Source organism: Eumetopias jubatus, unplaced genomic scaffold (genome assembly GCF_037043125.1).
Source record: "Eumetopias jubatus isolate StellerSeaLion01/CBP00866 unplaced genomic scaffold, mEumJub1_p1.0 scaffold_15, whole genome shotgun sequence".
NCBI classification, from domain to species: domain Eukaryota; kingdom Metazoa; phylum Chordata; class Mammalia; order Carnivora; family Otariidae; genus Eumetopias; species Eumetopias jubatus.
The window spans coordinates 78,105,515-78,131,881 of NW_028274821.1; the positions used below are offsets into that span (position 1 = coordinate 78,105,515).

Consider the following 26,367-nt stretch of genomic DNA (forward strand, 5'->3'; position numbering starts at 1 on the left):
AATTAATAAGCTCTGGCTATTGGTTAAATATTGGAATGGAGGAAAACAAAGGGAGAAATCCAAGGATAACAAGAAATACTTCCAGGGCGCCTGGGTGGCTCAGTTGGTTAAGCGACTGCCTTCGGCTCAGGTCATGATCCTGGAGTCCCGGGATCGAGTCCCGCATCGGGCTCCCTGCTCAGCGGGGAGTCGGCTTCTCCCTCTGACCCTCCCCTCCTCTCATGTACTCTCTCTCATTCTCGCTCTCTCAAATAAATAAATAAATCTTAAAAAAAAACAAGAAATACTTCCAATCAAGCTCTAGAAGCAAATTTAAGTCCACCTTGCAAAGAGGCACCCAAAGTCACTAACCTGTCCTCTTTCCTGTCTTCTCCCTCTCTTCCTCCGCTACTTCTCCATCTTTGTTTTGGTCTTTGTTTGTTTGAAACAAGAAATCCTCTTGACTTAAGACCAATTGCTATTTTAACGTACTACTAAACCCTTGCAAGCTAACTGAGCATCTTCCTTTAAGGTTAAATTCAAAAAGGTACATGGTATTTCAGGGATAAGGCAACTTGACTTTGATGAGTGATGCCACTCATTGTCTGTTATAGCCAAAGGTTTGAAATTTTAGAAGGGATGATCTCTGAAGAAGGTTTATCATGCTCCCAACTTTTCTCCTGAAACTCTCCAGCAGATGTTCCTCATGCCCTGAGGGGGGAAAAAAGCTTTAAAACAGAGCTGATGATGAATAGTGCAAGAGCAGCAGAGGAGGTTTGAGAAAAAGGAGCCCACCAGAGTCACCGAAAAAGAGCTTTGACTATTTAGCAAAACAGGAATAAGTCACCCAGATCTTTTCACCAACTACTCTCAAAAATCTACCTCTTGCTGAAAATCAAGGTCATGGAAAAATTTATACGAAATGAACCAAGGAACGCCTGGGTGGCTCAGAAGGTTAAGCATCCAACTCCTGATTTCGGCTCGGGTCATGATCTCAGGGTTGTGAGATGGAGTCCCACATGGGGCTCCTTGCTGGGCATGGAACCTGATTAAGATTCTCTCTCTCCCTCTCCCACTGCCCCTACCCGCCTCTAAAAAAGAAAAAAAAAAAAAAAAGATTGAGGCCTCTAAAGTCACTCAGGACATTTGAAGTCACATCAGACAAGATCAGGTGCGTGGAGGCCCTGGCACTAGAAGTTGGGGAGAGCTGCCCCCTGCAAGGCCCCGCTCATCTTTTCTCTCCTTTGCTCTAAGTACTGTGCTGGGATGTGTGGCTCCAACCAGAGGCAGCGAGCTCTGAGCAGTGCGTGGGGCCATGATGGTTACAAGGGGCTTGGGCTAGTTTGCCTGGTCAGGGTGGGCAGACAGTGCTCAGGGACCACGGAGAGAACCCAAGGCTGCGGGAGCCAACAAAGAGAGAGAGTAAGTGAGAGAGACAGGGAAAAAGAGAGACAGACAGATACACACAGCCAGGTAGAAAGAAGAAAAGATCAAGAGTAAAGAGAAAAAAGAAGAGAAAGACAAGGAAGAAACGAGGAGGAGAGAGAAAAGGGATGAAACAGAGCAAGAGAAAGTAGGAACAAAGAGAAAACAAGAGGAAAAGGGAAGAACAGGGAAGGCAAGGGTCGGAGAGCACAAAAGAGAGGAAAGTCCTTTCCTGCCTTCCATGCTCATCCCATCCATCACAAGGGAGAGTTTTCAGGAGTTCTCTCTCGAAGAAACACTCATAAATCCTCCGTGAAACAGCCATGGAAGCTCAAACCTGTGGGTGCATGTCAGGTGGCTCTGTGTGCACCTGTCTCCAGAGAACAAGAATGCCTGGGGCTCTTCTTCCTATGGCCCCGCTGTGGGGTGGGCCTCACCTGCGCAGGGAGAGATGCGGTGCAGGTGGCCAGAAAGGGCAGGGCTAAGAAATGAGCCACCAGAGACCTGGAACTCCTCCAGAGAGGGTCATTAATGGAGGAAGTTTAGACGCCCTAGACTAGACGTACCAGACTCTGCAAATGAAAGTTCACAAAGCAACAGTCCTATTAGCAAACCTCCGTGTGGTTTAAAGTAAGGTGCTGTGAATTTTCTTCTTAAAACTAGAGCTCTCTGAGATTAGTGGTCATACAGTCTTGCCCCAAGGCCAGTTCTACTAACATTTATTGACACCTCTTCAGTAACAGGCCCTGTACTAGCAATAGGGTACAGAAAAGATGGGACTCTGGGGCGCCTGGGTGGCTCAGTCGTTAAGTGTCTGCCTTTGTTCAGCTCGGGTCATGATCCCAGGGTCCTGGGATTGAGCCCTGCATCAGGATCCCTGCTCCGCGGGAAGCCTGCTTCTCCCTCTCCCTCTCCCCCTGCTTGTGTTCCTTCTCTCGCTGTCTCTCTGTTAATAAAAATAAAGAAATAAAGAAAAGATGGGACTCTACCCTCCCCCTGCCAAGGGTCTCATAAGCAGTGCTAACAGAATTTTCTGCAATGGTGGACACATTGTATATCTGTGTTGTTCAATATAGTAGCCACTAGCCATATGTAGCTTTATTTAAATTTAGATTAATTAAGTACAATCTAAAATTCCGCCCCTCAGTCATAGCCACACTTCAAGTGCTCGACAGCCACATGTGGCCAGTGGCCACCATATGAGCCTATGCAGGTGGACAATGAGGTAAGACATGGACATATATATTTAATAGGAAGGAAGTGTCTATAAGGGATAGATCTTAAGTTTTCTGAATAAAGGTATTCAAATCTGAATTAGGGGAGGAAGGAAAGAGGAAGAAGCGATAAGAATGGAAGTTTCCAAAGAGAAAGTAGCTTATAGGGGCACCTGGGTGGCTCGGTCGGTGAAACATCTGCCTTCAGCTCGGGTTGTGGTCCCGGGGTCCTGGGATTGAACCCTGTGTTGGGCTTCCTGCTCAGCGGGGAGTCTGTTTCTCCCTCTGCCTGCCACTCCCCCTGCTCGTGCTCTCTCACTCACTCTCTCTCAAATAAATAAATAAAATCTTTAAAAAAGAGAGAGAGTAGCTTGTAAAAGATAAGAGTTCTACCAGCAGAAATGGAGGGGAACAAGGACATCATGACAGAGGATACAGCATGAGTAAAGTCACAGAAATGCAGGAGTAGAACATGTTTTCTGGGAGCTGACGTGTCGGCAGAGGAGTAATAAGGAAGAAGGATAATATAGATGGGTTCAGTCTTTAGGTGGAAGGCTCAGATGCCCAGGAGCTTACTATTAATGCTGTAAGGGGGGGTGGGTCACTGAGGATTCTCAGCAAGGGAGAAATGACCTCTGGGAATGATCCTTCAGGCAGCATATCTACTCAAAGGAAGAAACTGGAGAAGTCTATCAAGAAAGTGGGAGAGAGGGGCACCTGGGTAGCTCAGTCAGTTAAGCGTCTGCCTTCGGCTCAGGTCATGATCTCAGGGTCCTGGGATCGAGCCCTGCATCAGGCTCCTTGTTCAGCAGGGAGTCTGCTTCTCCCCCTCCCTCTGTTGCTCCCCCTGCTTGTGCTCTCTCTCTCTCTCTCAAATAAATAAATAAAAATCTTAAAAGAAAAAAAGAAAAAAGAAAATGGGAGAGAGATGATATAACACAAAGAACCATAAAGGAGACCAGGAAGGAGTGGCTGCTACTGGATTATAAGATCGAGGGCTGTCCAGGAGCCTTATTCCGCCCCAAATAAGAATGGCATGTGCAAGTCTAACCGTAATTGTGGCATGCAGATCCCTGAAGTCATTTCCTGAGCCGATGTCTTTGCAGAAGAAGAACCATCCATGAAAGATGATCTTTTCCACAACCACTTCCCAGTCCATTAACCTATCCTGCAGGATCCCTTCCCCCAGCACCACCCCCACTGTGTCTCCTCATAAGCCACCAGGGGCTTATCATCCAATGAGATTTGGGTAGGAAAAAAAAGGGGGGAGCCAAGAAAAGAGGAAAATGAAATGGAGAGAAGAAGTATTTAAAAAACATGTGCTGGGGAAGTCAAAACAAATTTCCAGCCATTCCTGCTGGAGATTTTATGGAGCAAGACATCCCCAAAATGGGTTTTGAATTATACTCTGCACCTCATAAAGCACAGGAACTCTTGGCAGCCCTCTCAAACACACTGCCCTGTCATTACCTGCCCAGTCCTCCCAGGAAGAAGGCTTGCTGGTACACCCAGAATCGTACAGGCAACCCAGTGGAGGCAAAAGGACATGGGGCAGGGTGGATTGGGGTCTAGATTCAGACGCAGCCCCAGCCTTTTGACATTGGGCAAGGTACTGGCCTTCTCTGGGCCAGAGGCTGGTCTGGACAGGCCAGAAGGCCTGAGAGTTGGACACTTGGATGGCCTGGAGAGCTGGAATGTGGATGGACAGAGTTACAGAGCCGCTGTACAGCCAGGTGTGTGCATGGGAGGGGCTGTGTGGTGCTAGCAAAGAGGGCTTGCTTTAATTCCTTCAAAGGGTGATAGAAAGATCAGGTGTCATGTGGTCATAGATGGAAAAAGAAAACCTTTGATAAGGTTTATTTTTCTTTTTTAAATATCGGGTGGCTCAGTCAGTTAAGCGTCCAACTCTTGATTTCGACTCAGGCTATGATCACAAGGTCATGGGATCGAGCCCCACGTCGGGCTCTGTGTTCAGCGTGGAGTCTGCTTATCTTTCTCCCTCTGCTCCTCCCCCCACTCTCTCTTGTTCTCTCTCTCTCTTCCTCAAATAAATAAATGAGTAAAATCTTTTTTTAAAGATTTTATTTACCCATTCATGAGAGACAGAGAGAGAGAGAGAGAGAGAGAGAGAGAGGCAGAGGGAGAAGCAGGCTCCCAAGGAGCAGGGAGCCCGATGTGGGACTCGATCCCAGAACCCTGGGATCAAGACCCGAGCCAAAAGCAGACGCCCAACCATCTGAGCCACCCAGGCGCCCCAAATAAAATCTTTTTTTTTATAATTTTTTATTGTTATGTTAATCACCATACATTACATCATTAGTTTTTGATGTACTGTTCCATGATTTATTGTTTGTGCATAACACCCAGTGCTCCACGCAGAATGTGCCCTCTTCAATACCCATCACCAGGCTAACCCATCCCCCCACCCCCCCAAATAAAATCTTAAAAAAATTTTTTTTTTAAATATCAGGCAAAGAAATACTTGAAATGGCATTCAGGAAGTCAACATGATCTGGGAACGGAAGTGCAGCTTTAGCTTGCTCTGCACCCTCTGCTAGGTCAGTTCACCATCTAAACCAATTTCCTCATCTGCAGAATGGAAAAGTGTGGGATGTCAGCCACAGGAATTTAATGTAGAACACAGGAAATACAGTTAATAATATTGTACTAACTTTGTACAGTGACAGATGATAACTAGATCGATGGAGGTCATTTCCTAGTATGTACAAAAATATTGAATCACTATGTTGCACACTTAAAATTAATAAAATATTGTATATCAATTATAAATCAATTATTAAAAGGCCACCCAAAAGGAAAAGGACATTAGGGACAAATGCTATGGAGTCCCCAGAGGGGCCGTGGACTCCATGAGTTCAACGATTTGTGTTCCTGACTCATCTCTGGGATTCAGTTCCCCCACTTTATTTTTTAATTATTTTTTCCAGCTTTATTGAGATATAATTGGCATACAACATTGTGTAAGTTTCAGTGTTGATTTGATACACTCATATACTGCAAAATAATCACCACCATAGCATTTGCTAACACCTCCGTCACATCACATCATTACCATTTTGTTTTTGTAGTGAGGACATTTGAGATCGGCTCTCTTAGCAACTTCCAACTATATAATACATCACCCTTAACTGTAATCAACAATGCTACACACTGGATTCCTAGAACTTATTCACTTCATAACTGGAAGCGTGTAACTCTTTGGCCAACATCTCCCCATTTCCCTCACACCCCAGTAACCACCATTCTAGTCTCTGTTTCTATGAGCTTAGCTTTGTTAGATTCTACATTATAAGTGACAACATACAGTATCTTTCTCTGTCTGATTTATTTCACCTAGCAAATGCCCACAAGATCCATCCAAAGTGTCACAAATGGCAGATGTCCTTATTTCTCATGGCTGAATAATATTCCGTTGTATGTATATACCACATCATCTTTACCCATTCAACCGCTGACTGACATAGGTACACGTCCTTATCCTGGTGATGTTGAGTAATCCTTCAGTGAACCTCAAAGTGCATGTATCTCTTGGAGATCTTGTTTTTATTTCCTTTGGATATATACCCAGAAATGGAATTGCTGCATTATACGGTAATTCTATATTAAATTTTTTTGAGGAACTTCCTTACTGTTTTCCATACTGATGGCAACAATTTATATTTCCACCAGGAATGTAAATGGCTTCCCTTTTCCTCTCCTTTAAGTCAGAATGCTATCTAAAGGTGCAGCCTCTAAAATTCTGTAACTTACTGTCTCTGTCAACCTGAAACATGTATGTATTTCAAAAGCTTCCAGCTGGCCTTCTCTCTGGGACTGACAGGCTAACCAGTGTTCTCTACCATCTCTGTAAAACATCCTGGAGGTTCACAAGCCCTGAATGCTCACACCAGCGTACTTCCTCTCCAGCATTCCTAGCTTGCTATCAGCTCAGTTGCATTTTTACAGAAGACCAATTTGTTTCTCAAACCTATGGATGCCTGTTATGTTTTTTGTCATTTGAAAATTTAATGAAATATTATGCAAACTAAAAAATTTATGAGCATCAGAAGGAAGTGGTTTCTAGGAGGGCTAAGTTGCTTTTGCTATAAAAATAAAGTCACTTAAATATTGCTATTGAGCTAGGTCAGGTGTGACAACTATAAAAATTTAGAAAGGAATGATAAAACTCTAGGAGAATTACTTGGCAAGCATCTTCAAGTCCTCAGTCCCCTTTATGAAACCAACACTGGAGACCATATTTGGTGCATTATGAGCAGAGTTTATGCAAAGATGGCGACATGTGACTTCAAACAGCTGACCTAGACTCAAAGAAGAGTTCTGGAACCTACATCAAGTAATTGGCAAATGTATACACATTTACGTATCTTAAGTTAAAATAAAATATTTAAGGTACATTATTATTTTTTATGATTCCCTGCTTTAATAGACATTCTATTAACTGACCAACTGCCAATTCAAATAGCTTTATAGATGAGGGTTTCTAAAGTAAACAACTCAACCTAAACCCAGGCAATCCTTGCCTGAAAAGTCAGTCTCCCCATTCAAGTGAGGAAAAAGTCTAAGGTAGAAGAGGAAGAATTGCTTTATCAGTCATGTCAAATACAGTGCCAGAAAGAAAGAGACACCTAGGGGCGCCTGGGTGGCTCAGTCGTTGAGTGTCTGCCTTCGGCTGAGGTCATGATCCCAGGGTCCTGGGATTGAGCCCCGCATCGGGCTCCCTACTCAGCGGGAAGCCTGCTTCTCCCTCTCCCACTCCCCCTGCTTGTGTTCCCTCTCTCGCTGTCTCTCTCGCTGTCAAATAAATAAATAAAATCTTAAAAAAAAAAAGAAAAAGAAAAAAAGAAAGAGACACCTACCCACCCCCACTCACTGTGATAATTGCTCCCTTTCTGGCTACTCCCTTCCTGGGTCCAGTTTCTTCTTTAGTTCTCCAGACAGAGAGTCATTATTATATTTTCCCTCTCTCCTATATATCTGTATATATGTATAATGTGTGTATATGACATATACATGAATATATGCATTATGTATAAACATATATAACATACATACATTTTTATATATACATACATTTCATATAGAAACATTTTTTCCAATCAGGGGCGAGTAAAGAAGACGATTCCCAGGCCGAGGACTGGAATAAATCTGGAGGCAGATTCTGGGGCCTGAGCATGCAGGGAGGAGCATTGTAAAGTTGGCTTAATATTGAATATAAGATGGTCATTGTGCTTTCTCCAATCACGACACCTCCATAAAATATTATGGCAGGAACAGTAACCTCTCCTTTCTAATATATTGTACATGGGGCATAGAAGTTGATGGCGTGATCTACGCATAGCACTGTGCTTATAGAACATTCTTTCAAGATGTGGAATCTTTTGTTCCAGTGAAATGGGCTTCAGTGTTGCAGGCAAATAAAAGGGGACCATCTCTTTCGCTGAAGCCCAAAGTGATTCCTATTCCCCTGATTTATCATGGTACCCAGTTTGAAAAAAACAACACCCTAATGAAATGACAATTTCAGTGTTAGTATCCCTGAGCGGCCTGTAAGAAACTTGCAGAGAGATGCTGGACAAGTCACTTCTCTCTGTCCACCCAAAGGTGGCTGTTTGGGTGCATAGTTATTCCACATTCCACAAGGATCCCAGCAGATTGTCATGATTACTTTTGGGAAATGAGACTGGGTAGGGAGGAGACGTTCACTTTTTCCTTTATAATATTCCTGAATTGTTTGCATTTGTTACAACAAGCTTGTGTTCTCTTTGTTAAAATTAAGTTAAAATTCAATAAGCATGCATTAACTAGCTTCAAGAGTTACAGATATGAAAGAGACAAGGTGTTTAGGAAGACTAGCAAGAGAGGCAGACCATTAACCAATCACAATATTTCCATGAAAACAAGAACCGCAATGAATATACCAAGGGCCTGGGAGAGAAGTGTTCTGGGGGATGCCAGGGGAGGCATCTTGGAAGGACCGAAGATACATTCAAGCTGGATCTTAAAAGATGGCTAGTAGTAGGAGCACCTGGGTGGCTCAGTCGGTTGAGCATCCGACTCTTGATGTTGGCTCAGGTCATGATCTCAGGGCTGCGGGATGAAGCCTGACAGGGGGCGTGGAGCCTACTTGAGATTTTCTCTCTCCCTCTGCCCCTCCTCTCCCCACCCTCCCACCCTCTTTCTCTGTCTCCCTCTCTGATAAAGAAAAAAAAAAAAAAAAAAAAAAGATGAGTAGGAAAGTGGTAGCTATGAGGCAGGAAAGGTATTTTTCAAATGTATATATTAGAGGAAATCTGACAATTAAATGGGCAAAATTTAAATTTTAAATGAGTATCTTTGTCTCAGTGGTGGGCTGGATCAATGTGTTCCCAAAGTATGGTATGAGAGATAAATTTAGGTGGTATGTAAACATATACATATATACATATATCTCTTTGGGCACATATGTAACTATATATATATATTTCCTTTAATAGTTACATACTTACTTTTTACAGGCTATCTTCTATTTATAGCAAGTAATTCTGGTGTTCTATTTGTGACAGTGATACAAAGATTCCTTCTAAAAATAAATACAGCTAATCCCATTTACTATGTGACCTTGCACAACTGACTTGATCTCTCTGAATGGCCATGTCTTCATCTGTAATATGGAGACACTAAAAACACCCATGAAAAGGAGGCTTCTTTTTTTTTCTTTAAATCACAAAGTGCAAATGGTATTATCCCCGTAACTGTGAACCCCTTGCATTTCTGTGCCCCCAGGGACTGGGCACACAGACTGGGACGGAAGGATCACTGAATAATGACTGAGGGGCTTAGCTCCAGGCAAGGGGAGCTTAAGGTGAACCTTGAGTTTTAGGTGAATGGGTTTTATCTAGAAAATGCAAATAGAATTCATCTCTCCTGCAAACTCCAGTTGATAAGAGGCTGAAGGCACTGCATTTGAGGAGTGATCTAAAGCAGTGATTAAGTTCTGGATGAGCAATGTTTGATCACACCTAATTTTCCATTTATTCTTGACTTCATTCAACCAGTATTTACTGAGGGCCTACTATGCGATGGGCATGGCTCTAGGCACCTAGGATCCAGGTAGTGGACGAGACTGGAAGGTTTTTCCTCTCTTGCAGCCCAATCTTCCCCAACTTCTCGAAGGAGAGCTGGCTTGGATAATATTCCTCCATCTTATCTGAGGCCCAAAGGGGAACTGTCATTTATTTGAGGTCATCTAGCCAGGGAATGGCAGACCCAGGACTAGAATCAAGGCATTTGCCTCCCAATCCAGCACAATTTGGGATTTAGCAGACTTGCAAAACCGATTTTCGGTTTTCCAAGGTTTGCAGCTCTGTCCTTTCTCAGCCACCAGCCTTCCCATTGGCTGTCCCTCTTGGGGGTGGGATGGTTTTCTATTCTGGGGCTGGTAGCAGGGAGCCAGGGGAAAGGGGGGACCTTCCCTAGAGGCCTTTGCAGCAAGGAGAAGTGCTTCAGCAAGGCCCTGAGAATAAAGTTGAGAGAGAAAAGAAGGGAGGGAGGGACAGGTGGAGTCCGGCTATTGGCAAACAAGTAATTGGTTACTTTGGGCCATCAGCTTCTCCAGTCTCCATCCCTGGGGAGACTAGACAGAAGGTAACTGAAGAAGGTTCCCTAACAAATTAGTGTGAGACTGGGCTGGAAAATTTGAGTTGCACCTGAATTCAGAGCGAGGGTTTGATCTTCAGAGGCCCCAGGAAGGATGCAGAGAGGGAGGAAGAAGGGGAGAGAGGCTTTATCCTGCTGCAGCAGCTTCCAGCCTCAGAAACTCCTTGAGGGAGCCCTTCTCTCCCTCCTGGGCTCCTGCTGAGCTGAAGGGGCTGAGAAAAACCTCAGGGATCACAGGGTTCAATCTCATCACATTAGAAACGGAGGGAAGCCCAAAATATGGAAGGGACGGAACAACCAACACCCAGCAGAACCAAGACCAAACCTAAGACTCCTGGTTCATAGTCCTGGCCACCAGATCACACCTGCCTCCTGGGTTCCATGAGGTCTTTACTCACAAGACTTCCTTTGAATTGCCTTAAATCCCACCAACAACAAAAAAAGTGGGGAAGGGGAAGGTCCCAGGGGTTAGGGTGCAGGGCTATTTATTTTTGCTTATTTAACAAAATGTTATTTTGTTATTATTTTGTTATTATAAATAACAAAATGTTATTTAACAAAAGGTGTTTATTTAACAAACACCTAGATAGCATGTGCTGAGTGGCAGGCATTGCTCAACATGCTCTACACACTTTAGTTGTTGAAATCCTCATAACAATCTCGCCGATAAGCAACAGAAAACCTCAATGAGGCAGGTACCCCTTAAGGAGCTGTTCACCGACTATCACTCCTACAGTTGTCCATGCTCCTTCATTTGGTCAGAAAATATCCACTCAGCACCTACCACATGCAGTGTCCTGTGCTACGTGGTTCAGGGAGTAAAGGGATAAACAAGGCACGGTCCTAAGAGATGAGCCATGACATAAAGGTTTTTCAAAATGAATGGAACAGTAAACTATGAAGGGAGGGCGGACCAGGGTGCTACTTTGGTCAGGGAAGACTTCTCGGAGGAGGTGATATTTCAGTTTTGAGAGCAAAGGAGAAAATGCAAGATGAACTCAGAGAAGGTGGCAAACTTTTTAGGATTTTCTAGACTCTGAACAGGAATTAAGATTTGTTTTTAGGAGAAATGAGAAACAATTAAAGGTTTTACATAGCAAAGAGAGATGAGATCTAACTTCCTTTTCTGGGGAAAAGATCACTCTGGCTACTGAATATACCAAGGTTGGCAAACGTTTTCTATAAAGGGACAGTTAGTAAATATTTTAAGCTTTGTGGGCCAGATACTCATTGTTGCTACAACAGCTATGCTGTTGTAAAGCAAAAGCAACCAGAGACAATGCATACGCCCGTGGATGAGCGTGGCCGTGTTCCAATAAATCTTTATTTATGGATACCGATGTCTGAATTCCAGGTAATTGTCACGTATCACAAAAGGTTATTTTCCTTTGGATTCTTTTCACCTCTTTAAATAAATAAATAAATAGGCTCACAGGCTGTACAAAAGCAGGCAGCAAGCTGGGGTGGGCCCATGTGCTGAATGCCGTGTAGTATAAAGGATGGGGTCAGAGATGCAGCAGGAAGACAAGAGACGGATATCACAGCCCACGTGAGCAACGATGGCGGCTAGGACAAAGATTATGGCAGTAGGAGATTATAGGTGAATCATACTAAGAGTCATTTTAGGAGTAAAACCAATAAGGTTGGCTGAAAGAGAGAATGAGGGGCAAGAGAAAGGAAATTTCAGGGCGCCTGGGTGGCTCAGATGGTCAAGCATCTGCCTTCAGCTCAGGTCATGACCCCAGGGTCCTGGGATCGAGTCCCGCATCGAGCTTCCTGCTCCTTGGGAGCCTGCTTCTCCCTCTGCCTCTCTCTCTGTCTCTCTGTCTCTCATGAATAAATAAATAAAATCTTAAAAAAAAAAAAATAAAGAGAGAAAGGAAATTTCAGGGATGACTCCTTCGCTTGAGTAACCGGCAGGATGGAAGTCTGATCTCCTGAGATGGGAGAAATGTGGGAAGAGGTTTGGGGAGCTAATCACGCAGTGGCGGTGTGATCCCTTACAGGAGACAGAGAAACACAGCGTCCCTGGAGCTTGCCAGATAAAATACAGGATGCCCAGTTAAATTTGAATTTCTGATGATCAGAGAGTCATCTTAAATAAAACTATATCCCAAATACTACATGGGACATAATTCTACTAAGCAAGTATGCGTTGTCTGAAATTCAAGTTTAACTGGGCATCCTGTATTTTATTTTTTGTTCCTATTTTTATTCACAAAGTATGGCAACCCTAAGAGGGGGGTATGAGCATTTTTTGGGGGAAAAATCTCTATCTAAGCCTTGGAGGAGAGAGCAGATTACTCAGAGGAGGTAATAGCGGAGTTAAGGCTAGGCGTTGGCCAGGTGAATCAGGGACAGGAAAAGCATTGTACACAGAGAGAATAGCGTTTCCACTCCCAGGTCAGGTGGGGGGAATGTTCCTGGCACCCTCAGAAATCTGCAAGTTGTCAGTGAGGCTAGACCATCAAGTGCCACGGGGAATGTCAGGAGGTGAAGCTGAAGAGGTATCCAGGGGCCACTGATGCAGGTCCTTGAGAGACATACTAAGGAATTGGTACCACTGTTAAGATATAGATTCCCAGGCCCCTCTGGCTGCCTCAGTGAGGCTAGGAGCAAGAGACTGGATTCCAAAGTGATTCCAGTGAGTAGTTAACCATAGGGAAAACTGGGCTAAATAATCTAGGAATTTTCCCTCCTACAAATCCCAAGAGCCTAGGAAGTTGCTCCTGGCTCTGAAATCTTGAAAAGAATAATCCAAGTAATCAGAGCAAAGGTAGTGTAAGTGTAAGCGTGAAGCCTCCCGTGGCGACTCCTGAGGAGGGAGCTCTGTGCATTTGGAGGGATGTGGAAGGTCCGGAATGTTCGCACAACCACTAGCCCAACTCCCAGTCATTCTGCGTCTGGCACCTGTTTCTCCTTGGGCACTGGCTCTCAGTGCAGTGCAGGTAGACCAGCCGTCTCCGTGACTTTCCTTGTCACCCACCCCCCTCTGTCCTCCACCCACAGTCCCTACTGAAATGATTCCACCAAATGCAGCTATTACTGTGACTGGAAATCTCTTCACTGCTGATTCTGCTAATGGAAATGTTCCTTCCCTTTTCGGCTGCTTGCAAAGCCACTCGTGACTTTCCCCGGTGCTTGAGAGCAAGGCTTTGTCAGCCAGCCACCACCAGAAGGAAGAACATTCTGCCCCGACTGCCTCCTCCGACACCCACCTGCCTCAGACTTCGGCTCTAAGAGCCTCTCCGTCCAAGCTGTCCTCAGACAACCCTGGAGTTCCCGGCTTTCCCCCTGCTTCTGGAGAAGGAGCAGAGATCAATGGTCAATTTCATCCTTTCTTGCCTCACTGGAGGGAGAAGGGTGGACAGGGAGAGGTGTAAGCAAAGCCTGCTGGAGTGGGAGGGGGAAGGAAAAAGGAGTTTGCATTCATTATTTATTCATATCTCTACCTCCTTCCAAAAAAGGATTCCAGGTGGCTAAGAGGCATAGAGCAAAAACCCCTCCAGATGCTGTGCTCTGGTGCTTGGCACACACCGGCTCTGTGAGGGTCAGAGGCTCAGTGTCAGTACAGACTGAGCACGATACTAGGCACTGACGAAAATCTAGTTTATGGAGTGCTCTCCAAAAATAATGATCACAGCAACCCAGAGAAGTGATTATTATCTCGTCTTCACTTTACCAATGAGCAACAGGCTCGGGGAGGTGGCCTACAGATGTCACTGTAGTGAAGAAGTAGTGCGTCCAGGACTTGATCTGGGGGGATTGGGGTCTTTAGAGCTGGCACATGTCCCCCCACCCCACCCCCACCCTCTAGCACACTGCCTCCCAGTCAGAGGAACTGGGCTGGAGCCTGGATTTTGCTCTGCATTCGCTCTGGGACCTTGGAAAATGTACTTCTCTTTGCTCGGTAAATGAGGGAGTTGGGCTGGATCTCAGAGGCTTTATTTTACCTGGTTCTAGTATTCTAGGAAAAGGATACACTGGATTTTTACAGTATTCTAATATATCTAAAGATATCTATTATTATATATGTCCCATATGTATAGATAACGTCATGTAACTTCCATTCTCAATGAGGGAACATAAAAACTGCACGACGCTGCTAAGATGCGCTAGGTGGTGGGGCACCTGGGTGGCTCAGGGGGTTAACTGTCTGCCTTCAGCTCAGGTCATGATCTCAGGGTCCTGGGATTGAGCCCCGCATTGGGCTCCCAGCTTAGCAGGGAGTCTGCTTCTCCCTCTCCCTCTGCCCCTCTCCCCAGCTCCTGTGCTTTCTCTTGCTCATGCTCTCTCAAATAAATAAATAAAATCTTAAAAAAAAAAAAGAAGAAGAAGAAGCACTAGGTGGACAAAATTCAACTTGGGGTGGAGAGGAAGAGTGCCAAGGAAGTGCACCTGGTCAAAAGGGGACTGTGGGTCTGACAACGGATTCCCAGTCAATTTCTAGAAAGAGAAGGTAGAGCTTTCCCATGTGCCTAAAAGGACTAGATAACAGGTTTCCCCAGTATGACACTGTGCCCAGCATAAGGAGGGAATTCCCTAAGCCCTGGGGGAAGAAGAGTAGAAAAGGAAGAAGGGAGAGGAGTAAGGAAAGAGGGGAGGAGGAAGGAGGGAAAGAGGGGAGTCATGAAGGCACAGAAGTGTAGGTATTTGCTTGTCTAGTAGTCCAGCGATAATGAGTGGCATCTAAAGAAAATGAGACAAGGCCTGGTGCTCTCTTGGCAAAGTGGCACGGAGCCAAAGGGCCTGGGGAGATGCTGAGTCAGCTCCTGGCAGCGAAGAAACAAGGTGCTCAGTCCCTTGGGGCTGTGAGGCTGTCACACCTGAAGTTCCAATAAAGAAATGCCTGCAACTCCTTGGTAATGAGAACAGGAAGAGAAAAAAGTAAGAGAGGTTGTTGAAGAGATGAAAACTCAGGAGCACTCCTAGTCCTGTGCAGCCTGGGAGGCGAGAGAGCACAGGGTTTAGAACCAGGCAGACCCGGGTTTGGACCCAGCCCAGCCACGTAACAGCTGTCTGTCTTGGGCATATTCCTTAATTTCTCTGAGCCTCACAGCTCACCTAAAACATGGGGTGAATCCGGTCTTTCAGCACCGTGGAGAGGACAAAACGAGATAGCAGCCGTACCAGTGTGACACCTGGGGGCACAGTAAATGTCCAACAGACGTTCTCAGAGCCTCCGCCATGCCAGAATGATACCGTCTGGAACACCAGGTCCCCCCCCTCCGCCCTGGTGGCCCAGCTGCCCTTCCCCAAAGTGGGAGGAAGACAACAGGACCAGGAGTCAGTAGACTGAGATCTGGTTTTTGCTTCATCACTGCCTTGCTACGTGACCTCGATTTCCCCATCTTTACATGGAAGGGTTCTGTTTTGAGAATGCCCTAGATTATTACATTGGGTGATCCCCAAACCATGGTGTATCGTCTTCCCCACAACATTCAATGCCTCTCTGTTTGCCGCCATGCAAAGGTTCCAATCCCTTATCTGGCTTTCATGATTCTCAAGAGGAGGTCTTCCCTAAACCCAGCACACTTTCCTCCAATCAAACTGACCACATTCCTCATCCTATCGACACCCCCAGAATAACAGGGAGCTAGGAGAAGGTAGAAGGAATGACTATGGGAGCTCAGAAGAGGGAAAACTCTATGGAAGAGGTGGTGTTCCAGTTCAGATGTTAAGATGGATGAGTGGAATTCCAGCACCTCTCCAGGTTTGCCCAGTAGGGACTCTCGCTGTGGGCCAAGCCACCATCATCCCTGAACAGACCTGCCTGCTTCCATCTTTGCTCCTGTCCAGAGAAGCCAAAGTAAGTCTTTCCAAGCATAAGTTAGATGTTGATACTCTTTTGCTTAAAATCCTGCCTGGCTCTCCACTCACGGTGAAAGCAAAAACCCCAGGCAGTCCGTATGGCCCTGGGTGCCTCCCCACATCCTCCCCTGTCCTGTGCTGCCTCCCCCTGCTCGCTCCACTCTGGAGGCACTGGCCTTGGGCATTCCAGATGTGCTCCAGGGTAGTTCTCTGCCTGGAATGCTCTTCTCCAAGATACCTGCTTGGCTAACTCTTTCATTACCTTCAAGTCTTGGTTCTACCCCCTCACTCTCAACAATCCCCTCTCGCTCTGCTCTACTTAATATGAAAACCCATCTCATTTCCAAAATTTCCCTTGTATTTAATTTTCTTTTATTCATACAATTTATCACATCCTCACATACTACATAATTTTCTTATTTATCATGTGCATTGTTATTATCCTCTGCTTACCACCCACCCATCCACACACTCACTCACTTCTACGAATGAGCTATCTGAATACAAGAATCTCTCTATCTTTTGTTCTCTGTTATATCCTAAGCACCTGGGACAGTGCTTAGCACACTGTAGGTGCTCACTTAAGGGCCTAGTCATGGTTAGAGTCTTCCTTTATATTGATAGTGGGTGCCAAGGCTCAAGTGTGCAACTCCAGTGGGAGGTCAGGAAAGGCTGCAAAGATAAGGTGACATTTAAATTCAGTCTTGAGGGATGCCTGGGTCGTTCAGGAGGTTAAGCGGCTGCCTTGTGCTCAGGCCATGATCCTGGGGTCCTCCCTGCTCAGCAGGAAGTCTGCTTCTCCCTCTCTCTCTGCCCCTCCTCACTGCTCATTCTCTCTCTCTTAAATAAATTCCTTAAAAAAGAAAAAAACAAATTCAGTCTTGAAAGGTAAGAAGGAATCTTCCCAGGGGAGTGGTGGAACAAAGCTACCAAACCAAAACGGAGGGTTCTTACGACAGGGCACTCTGGGCAGAGTCTGATCTTGGACTTGGACCACAATAAGAAGCTTGAACTCCATACTAAAAACTGTGAGGAACCAGTGAAGTGCTTTAGGAGAGAACAGCCATGATCAGATCTGGGCTTTTAATGATATCACTCTGCCTGCAAGTACGGATGGTAGAGTAGACAGGATAAGAGTGGAGGTGAACAGGCCATTGAGTTGACTGCTAAAATTGTAGTTGAGAGAAACATTAAGGTCTGAGCCTGCCAGGGGCTTTGACAATGGGGCTGGAGTCATGGTTCTCCTTCAGGTGAAAACCCAGACAGGGCATAGCCTGCAGCAGCCTCGTCAATGTTGGACTCACCGACGGGGCTGCTTGCGCGTTCTAGCCCGCCAGCAGGGAAGCTACAGAGGTCTCAGTCCCGAGTCTCACGTTGTGTAGTCACCAAGCATCCCCCTTCCAATCCAAAGGGAAGTCTTTATGGGGGCTGCCGTCCAGCAGAGCTACAGACAGCACCAGAGAGCCAGAGAAACTTAAGCGCTAGCAATGGAGAGGAGAGGAGGCCAGGCCAAGCCCGGCTGCCTGCCTCCTTCTAGGGCAGAAAGGCTGCAAGCTCTGCTGGGAGGGAGAGAGACCAGCTCTCACACACACACACACACTCTCTCCCTCTCTCTCTCTCTCGCTCTCGCTCTCGCTCTCGCTCTCGCTCTCGCTCTCTCTCTCACTATAGTTAATCTTCTGTTGCCACTAGCTGGTCAGTGAGAGAACTTGGGAAAGCATGAGCTCTGCAAAGAAAGCATCCCCGGAATGCTGCTCCACGTCAAGGTTAAATCCGAATTTCGTTCCTTTCCTGGAAAAGAGCAGGCTTCTTCTGCTCACCCCCAAAGGCAGCTGGAGTAAAAAGCGATGAGGCTTCCTCCCCCAGAACAAAAACCTATCAGCTCCGGTTCTCAGGAGAGATGGGAGCCAACCAGCTGGGTACTTGGGCAGGAGAACAAATTCCGTTTCCCTGGGATTTTTTTTTCCGTAGATTTTAGGTTTTTTGGGGAGGGGGTTTGGTTTGTTTTTGTTGCAGGGAGAGGAGAGAGTGGTGCACTTGATGATGATCAGCCCAGTTTCAGACACTGGGATGTATTTAAACCCAGAGCCAAGTATTCGAGGTCCAGGGTAATGGAAAGAAGCACAGAGTGGGATCCAGGACCACTGGGTTCAAGTCTGAACTGCTGGTTCTCAAGTAAGTTTCTTCCCCAGTCTGGGCCCCCATGTTCCCATAAAAAATACTGTGTGCTCTGAGATGTTGTGAGGTGGTGAGCCCATCAGCCACTGATTGTCATGGTCAAAGTTTCATGACTTCACCCAAAGAAGTCACTGTCACTTCCCCATCCTTCTCTCCCTGAAGCCCCCATGTTCACACCGTCCTAGGGCAGCCAAGGCCAAATTTACAGCAAAGCAAGGAAGTGAGAAGCAGGAGATTTTGCTTGCCAGAGGCCATTTCAAACCTGCTGAACCTGCTGTAAATTAAAATTATAGAACGCTCTTGCAGCCTGAGGGCCCAATTCAGGAAAACATCAAGCTCTGGGTCACACCCAAGCCTGCAGAGCTGTGCTATCTCAGCTGGTGTCACTGACCCCCAGAAACAGCCAATCTGGCTGGCCTTGACCGAACTTGAGCCTCCGTAACATGGCCGAAAGGAATCCACCTCTCTCCCTGCCCCACTGCCCCCTCAGTAACTCAGTACTTCCTGAGGGCAAACAATACATCTCTGTCTGCCCTGATTCTTAAATATATATCATCAGGTTTGAGCTGGCGAAAGGCTGGGGTTGGGTAAGGGAAGGGAGTGGAAAGAGGAAGACTCAGATCAGAGACCGATGAACACCCCCCTGACTAGGACCCTTATTTACAATATCCCCAAAACCTGGACCATCACAGCACGATGGGACCTCGAAGTCTAAGTGCCACTCAACTACTTTATTTAGTGATAAGGGACCTGGTGCCCAACTGAGAAAATAACATATATATCTTTAAACCTAGCTTTGTTTGAAGATACCAAATTCTCTCTCTTATCCACCCTACAATCTCTCTTTCTCTCTCTCTGGCCCATACAGAAAAGAACACTGGGATTGGTTTTAACGAATATTCTCTGGTCAGAAATCCCTAGAGAAGACCCACATTACTACTATCTGTATCTGGTTGTTGTTTTTTTTCTCCCTGTTCATCACTGGCATCAACCTTCAGAATCAAGCCAGAAACCAAAAAGGGCAAATAGCCTCACTGTCTCCCAGGGCTTGGGCTCTTTCTCCAAATGCCTGCCAGATAGCTGTGTAGTCTCTGTTGGAAGCCTTCCTCCAACACAAATCCTATAATCATTAGGGGTCAGGATGCTGAGTCCTGGACGGCTCCCTGGGAACCAAACCCCTGTGGGGGCTGAACTCATCCCCCTAGCATTTGCACCTTTTGAACCAGACAGAAAAAAGCAATTCCCCTATTCCCCATTGACATTCCTAGGCAGCTGCTCCCGCCCTTTCTGAATTGTCCTTCCTAGACTAAACTCCCTGCCTATCGCAACCCTTCTGATTTGGTGCCTAAATCCTCATTCCTTCTGGAGGCTTTTCTCTTTTGGTCTCCATTTTTGTTTGTATTTTAAGGAATCTTTGCAGACCAGATCTACAGATCTACTCATCCAAATGCACGGAGACATACTACTGGATGGGCTATCCTTCTCCGTGTGCCCTCCCCGAAATACACAGCACACGCCTTAACCGTGGGATATATATGCCAAGGTAATTTAGAAAGAAAAGAGAGGGTGCCCGGATGGCTCAGTTGTTAGGCATCTGCCTTTGGCTCAGGTCATGATCCCAGGGTCCTGGGATCGAGCCCCACATCGGGCTCAGTGCTCCGTGGGGAGCCTGCTTCTCCCTCTCCCACTCCCCCCTGCTTATGTTCCCTCTCTCACTGTGTCTCTCTCTGTTAAATAAATAAAATCTTTTTTTTAAAAAAAAAGAAAGAAATGTTGACAATGAGTGCTTACTCCATTTTTATCTCTTTTTTCCCCCTTTTGCTAAATCAAGGCTGGTGGTAAACAGTCCAGCCCGGTCAAGGTCATGCGCAGGAAGAAGGATGCCATTTCCCTACCTGTGGGCATGAAAGCTAAATCCACAAGCAGACTCCAGGGCTGCCTGGGGGCAAATGAGGACTGAGTGATGTGCAGGTTCACCTCTGAAGCCCTGTACCAGCAGTTGCTCCTGCACAAATTCTTTCTTTTCAATCAGGCCTTCCCAATACCCTGTGTTACCAGCAAAAGGAAGGAGACAGAAGCAAGAGGAGCTAGTCAGAGTAACAGAGTGCATCAGGTCACTTCAAGTTCATAGAATCTCTACACCGAAGGATTATTTTAGGGCTTCTCTACCCACTCACATTACAGCACAAAGAACTGAAGCTCTGGGGATAAATGACTTGTTCAAGGTCACAGTGGGCCACAGCTGAGATTTCCAGATCCTAACCAACACGAAATTCCCAAACTGCACTGGAGCCTCTAACCTCTCCGCCACCCTATCCTCCTAAGGCATCATTCAAATTTTTTTTTTCCTTTTTGGAAGTTTCCCCAGCCTTCTCTGAATCTACAGAGATGTGCCCCCTCCCTGATGTGACAGAATGTGTAATCTCCATCACTCATTGGCACCATGACATAGAATGCCCCCTGACATCCCATGAGTCATGGAACTTTGAGCTGTCAGGGTCATCGAAGGTCATGCCTTACTTTCAGACTCTCATATTTTAGCACCCGAGTGTAGCTGAAGTTCCTTTGAGAAATGTTCTCGTCATGTTGATGATTGGTGTATTTCTCTCCAGGACCCCGCACCCATGCCCTACCTAAACGTAACCATATGTATACCAATGCATAGTTATTTGCCAATACGCAACTACCAAGAACAGATATCTGGTAGAACGAGATTCCAGCACCAGGTCTGCCATTTCCCCACCGTGTGACCTTGAACTAGGCATCTGACTTCTCCAAAAATGATTCCTTAATCTGTACAATGGGAAGAACAGAAATGCCCACTTCATATATTTTATGTGAATTAATAATAAAAGGCAAGAGTAAACCTCTTAGCACCTCATTAAAGATTCAGTAACTATTTGGTATCCCTTGATCACTTTAAAGGAAATTCACTTTGTCAGTGCCATTGACTTATAATCTAAAAAGAGACCCAGACACCGAAACTTGGGGAAAATTTCAGCTCTGGTGTAACTTCCAACTACATAAAGCAGGCTGGAACATGATGGGAGAGGAGAAATATGAGCAGGCATTATCAATAATAGAGCCAATAACTCAAACAAGAGAGGCAGAATAGAGGGAGATAGGGCCAGGTATGCAGGTGTCTTTGGTGAATGCGGATGGTAGGCAACGTATGCAGAACAACCTTGAGGTCCCCCAACTAGACTGACAGTAAAACGGAATTCTATCTTTTATGTGTCTGTTCACCACCACCCCCACCCCACCCCCCCTTTACTGCCAGGGACATTTTCAAACCACCAACTCTGGGTCCACAACCCAAAGCATGGCCCGAGGGCTTTGGCAGACACTATCACCCCCTAGTGGTGTCTCCACACACCACATTATTGGCAGGATTTGGCATTTACGGACTGCATAGGCAACCGCGGCGCGTGCCATCTCCAAACCCCTTGAACTGTCCAGGAAGTAGTGAAAGACTCGCTCAACACACCGGAGACAAACACTAGGCAAGGCTGTTTCAAAGGTCTGGGGATGAAATGATGGGATGCAGCTACCCTGGGACCTTGGGAAAGATAAGGCCAAAAATGACTCATAGTACCCCCCCACCCCACCCCACCCCACACACGGGCCCTCCTTTGCAGCCAGCCTGGCCCTCCCAGAGCTCATTGTGCACTCCATGTTTACGTGCAAACAGTGGAAGACCAACACAAATAAAAAACCCACGTCTCCCTACACAGCTCCTGCTATACTCGGCCATCTGGTGACTACCTCGCTAGCCAAATCCCTGGAGGGAGCGCCTTGAGCTGCCAGTCCAGGGCGCTGGGGGGAGAAGAAGGAGGCGGGACACAATTCCCTACACGCTTCCAAAGGGCTCAGAGCTGCCAAGGGGGACAGCAACCCCCCACTCCTCAGCAGGCAGTCCCCAGCCGCCAGGCTCAGCTGCTGTGCGTCAGAGAAGGCGGAAGGCTCCAAGTGGAGGGCGCCAGGGGACTCTCCAGCCGAAGCTGGAGCCCCGGGGGATTCAAGACTTCCAGCTCCTCACTCAGCTCTCCACTCAGCTTGCCCCAGCTCCCAGGCACCCACTCCCTCTTGAAAGCCAAAGTTTAAAAAGGCAGAGATTGCCAGCTTCAGGCGACTCCTATAGCCAACTGGACCCGGCCCTCCACATCCTCGGGGAATTGGAATGCTCTGGGGGTCCTAGCTCCCAAGTCCTGCCATACCCAAGAATGTCCCCCTTTATGCCCTTATTTGAACAGCCGTTTAGGAAGATTCCCACTCCTGACCTCTCAGGACACCCCGGAGTAGAGAGATCACGCGGGTGGAAGAGGAAGGGTGGAACTGGAAGTGGTTTCAAAGGGAACCCTTCGTGGCTCCGGAAGGACCCTTCCCTGAAAGGAGGCGGTAGGAGTTAGACCCGAGCCTAAGGTTAGCCTTTCGCCCTAAGGAACCCCATCTCCACCCTCATCCCCTTCCTGGGAAATGGGGAGGCCCACAGGTGCACGTGGGAAGAGCTAGTGGTGTGTGTGTGCATGTGTGTGTCGCACGCCAGACGCGCCGCCGCGGGAAGTCCCCAGGGAACCTGCGAGGCGCTCTCCCGCCGGGCCTCCCGGAAAGCTCAGCTAGCTCAGGTTACAGCCAGCTGGGGAGAGCCCCGGGGCCAGAAGCTGCGACCACAAACAGGGCCTGGCACTCCCTCAAATCGCCGGAGGCGGCCAACGTGAAAGGCAAGGGGGACGAGGGTCACAAAAATACATTAAAAAATATTATGGCTCCCCGGAGAAAGGCTTCTAGTCTATTGATTAGTCTTTGGGGCTTCTCAGGCAAGCAAAGAGTTAACCTCGGAGGTTCAAGCCGGGATCCCGAAGGCGCCTCACCCGCGAGATGCCGGAGCCGAGCGGGATCCCGAAAAGGCACGGATCCCGGGAAGAAGAGCTCGGGAGTCTCCGGGCGAGCCCCGGCGCCTTCCAGGCGCTGTTGTTGGCCAGACTCCGACAACCAATCGCGCCCTGCGCCCCCAGAAGGGGAGGGGAGCGAGCGATCCGCGAGCGCGGGAGAGCTAAGGGGGAGCATTTTTGTAAACGCTCTCCGAGATAATTAAGCTATCAATTACCGGGGTGGGAAATCAGCCGCGCTTCCCACAGCTCCTCGCAAGGGCCGACTCCTCCGGGATTGGTGCTGGGAACCAGCAGGTAGCAAGCTGCTGGCGAACTTTCCGATTAACTTTTCCATTTGAGCCCCCACCCCACCCCCACCCTTTCCCTCTTCGCTTCCGTGTTGTCGCCTGTAAGTTATTATTATTAGCCCAGTGAGTGAGCTGCGAGGACAAACCCGCTCTCCCCTGGGAGGGGGCAGAAATGCAACTGCGACAAGGAGGGTGGGGGAGAGAAGTAGAGAATCTGGAAGTGGAGACCTCGGGCTCAGAAGCCCACTCCTCAAAAATCACTCAATCCTCCCCAGCCCCATTTCACAGATGGCCAAAACTGAGGCCCAGAGAGGGGAAGCGACTTGGCCAAGGTCACGCAACCCACACGGAGACCGAGTTTATGCGGGTTGGGTGATGCCACACGGAGCTTCTCCACTCCGAATCTTCAGGAAATCTATGGGGAAGAGCGGACCCTCCAAGTCCGAGGCGAGAGTGAGGGGGCGGTAACCGCGGGCGGCCAGTGACAGTGCCCCGAGCAGCCGCGGGCGGCTGGACCACCCGGGGCCCCAGCTCGAGCACACTCAGCCATCTGGGTTTTCCGGCGTCGGGGACGGATCACGGCAGAGCTCAACGCCTGGTCTGAGAGATGGGGGGCCGGGTCCCCACTGCGGGAGTGTTGGCACGCCCCCGAGCTCCCGCCAAGCGCTCTTGGGGACCTCCTGCCCATACTGCTTTCCAACCACCTGTACGCCTTCCGGGCCCCTCGACTGCCCTCTCCCAACCCCGCTCGGGGCAGCCCGGGGCGGGGATCCCCAGGGCGCCCCCACCCGTAGGGTTTCACTTAGGGGCTCCCGGCTCCAAGAGATCCCGCGTGTGCCGGCGCCCAGCCTTACCCAGGGTGAAGAAGGGCAGCTCGGTGTTGTCCAGGTCGTCTTGCACCGCGATGCGCCCCGGCAGCTCGTTACGCACAAAGAGCAGGAGGCGCGACTCGGCGGCGGTGCCCGCGGAGCCGGCGGAGCCCGGGGACGCGGCGGCGGCTCCGGCCCCGGTCCCAGCCCCGGCCCCGGCCCCGGCCCCGGCGCGGGCGCCGCTCCAGCCGATGTCGCTCTCCCGCAGGGCGGGCAGCGTGGACACCGTGACGGTCTTGAGCCGGCATGGGCTGTCGGGCTCCCGCGAGGCGGCGGCGGTGGCGCCGGCCAGCAGTGGCCAGGGCGGCAGCAGGAACAGGAACAGCAGCAGCAGCGGCGGCGGCGCCGGGTGGAAGCCGAGCCTCCGCCGCCCCCGGAGCCCCGAGCTGGGGCCGGGGCTGCGCCGGGCGCCGGCGGCGGCCATGGCGGGAGGGGCTGCGGTGCTGCGAGCGGCGGCGGCGGCGGTGAAGGAGGAGGAAGAAGAGGAAGCGGCGGCGGCGGCGGCGGCGGACGCCGGAGCTAACCAGGACGCCGGAGCTAAGGAGCCGTGGGAGCCGCTCGCCAGCAGCCCCCAGCTCCCGGCTCCGCCTCCCGATCGGCCCTGGACCGCCCCCCCGCGCCGCCTCCCGGGGCCCCGCCGCCTGCCCCCCTCCCTGGCTCCCCCCCGCAGACCCCGGGCGTTCCGGAGGCTCCGCCCGGCCTCGTGCAAATCCCAGTCGGCCCCTCTCCTTTCCCAGGATCCCCCAATACCACCCTCACCACACTACCCTCTCCAAATTCTCAAGACTTAAGGACCCCTCGCGCCTCCTCTAATTCCTCCAGGCTCAACCCTACTCGCCCAGCTTCACCCCACCCCTGGCTCAACCCTCCTCGGGCTGTACCTGGGGGCGCGCCTTCGCGCTGCCGGGCTCCAAGCCCCGCCCTCCTGGGGGTTGGGGGCGCCTCTTGATGGCCAAGACTTAACTTTGTCTCCCTCCCCACAAGCTCAATAGCAAGTCCTGTACCCTTTTCTCGTCCCTGAAATAAGTCCTTAGGATCTCAGAGCCCCCTCCTCACCCACTTGCCCACAACTCACGTATTCAATCCCCCAACACCAGGATCCCACCTCTCTCCCCCCACCCAGGCCTCCGCGGTTGCATTAAATGCTTACAGACTGAGTGGTGTCACACTCCACGCTCTAGCCCCCAAATTGACTCTGGCCAGGAAGCTCTGGCCCCCTAGCTGCCGCCCTGCAAGCCCGCCCACTCTCCCGCTTGTATTTTGGATCCCAACTCCGAGCTTGGAGCAGCTCTACTTGGCTGCCTCTGTTCTCTGTGTGAAATTCCTGAAAAGGGTGCGAGGTAGAGACCTACTACTCTGTCTGCTTCTGGCTCCCACGGGCTCCTACACCCTCTGCCCCATTCAGAGGACGGGGTCTGTTCACCAATTCTTTACCCCAGTCCTTCTAGATTCAAGTTGATCTGTGAACCTAGGCCCTCAGACAACAATGGCAGCCTTTGGCCTTGGGCTGATTCTGTCTGACCCACATACCTGGATCCTCCAGGGAGCCATCCCCTCTGCGGGGATCCGGTACTCAAGCAGCCCCCTTCCCCACCCCCCCTCACCTTTCTTGTCTCTCCTCGCTGTTTTTTCTTTCATCTCTCCACTCATTTCATTCCTCCTCATCTTGACTTTAATCTTACAAATGCTTCCTCCCTATAATTTGTGAGACATTCCCCGTTCTCTATATTCCTTGCCCATCTGCACTTTTTGTGGGGTCTCTGAGCACTAACTTCTCTCAGTTCTTCCCTCTTCTGCCTCTTTTCTCCTTTCTGTCTTTAACCCTTCACAAAAATTGCCTTTTTCCCTCTCCCATCACATTTGGATAAAGGCAGAAGACTGAAAAGAAGGAAAAATCAAACCCTATGTTGTGATCTTGGACTTAATACTGCTTATGAAGCATTCTCTGAGTGCTAGGCAAGTATCTATGTTAGCTTTTATACATGACCGTAATCTAGTGAGATGGATATTACGATTCCCATTTTTCAGGAGAAGAAACTGAGATCAGGAGGTCCAG

The 26,367-nt window shown here is 48.6% G+C and overlaps 1 protein-coding gene across 3 annotated transcripts in view; it reads right to left on the reverse strand.

The window, feature by feature from the left end:
• Positions 1-24,735, reverse strand: part of ASTN2 (astrotactin 2) — a 904,520-nt gene extending 879,785 nt beyond the window's left edge. For all 3 annotated transcript variants that reach the window (XM_028107899.2, XM_028107897.2, XM_028107898.2), the window contains exon 1: positions 24,297-24,735. In XM_028107899.2, the coding sequence (XP_027963700.1) occupies positions 24,297-24,735 (439 nt within the window). The remainder of the gene's footprint in view (positions 1-24,296) is intronic.
• Positions 24,736-26,367: the final 1,632 nt, after the last annotated feature.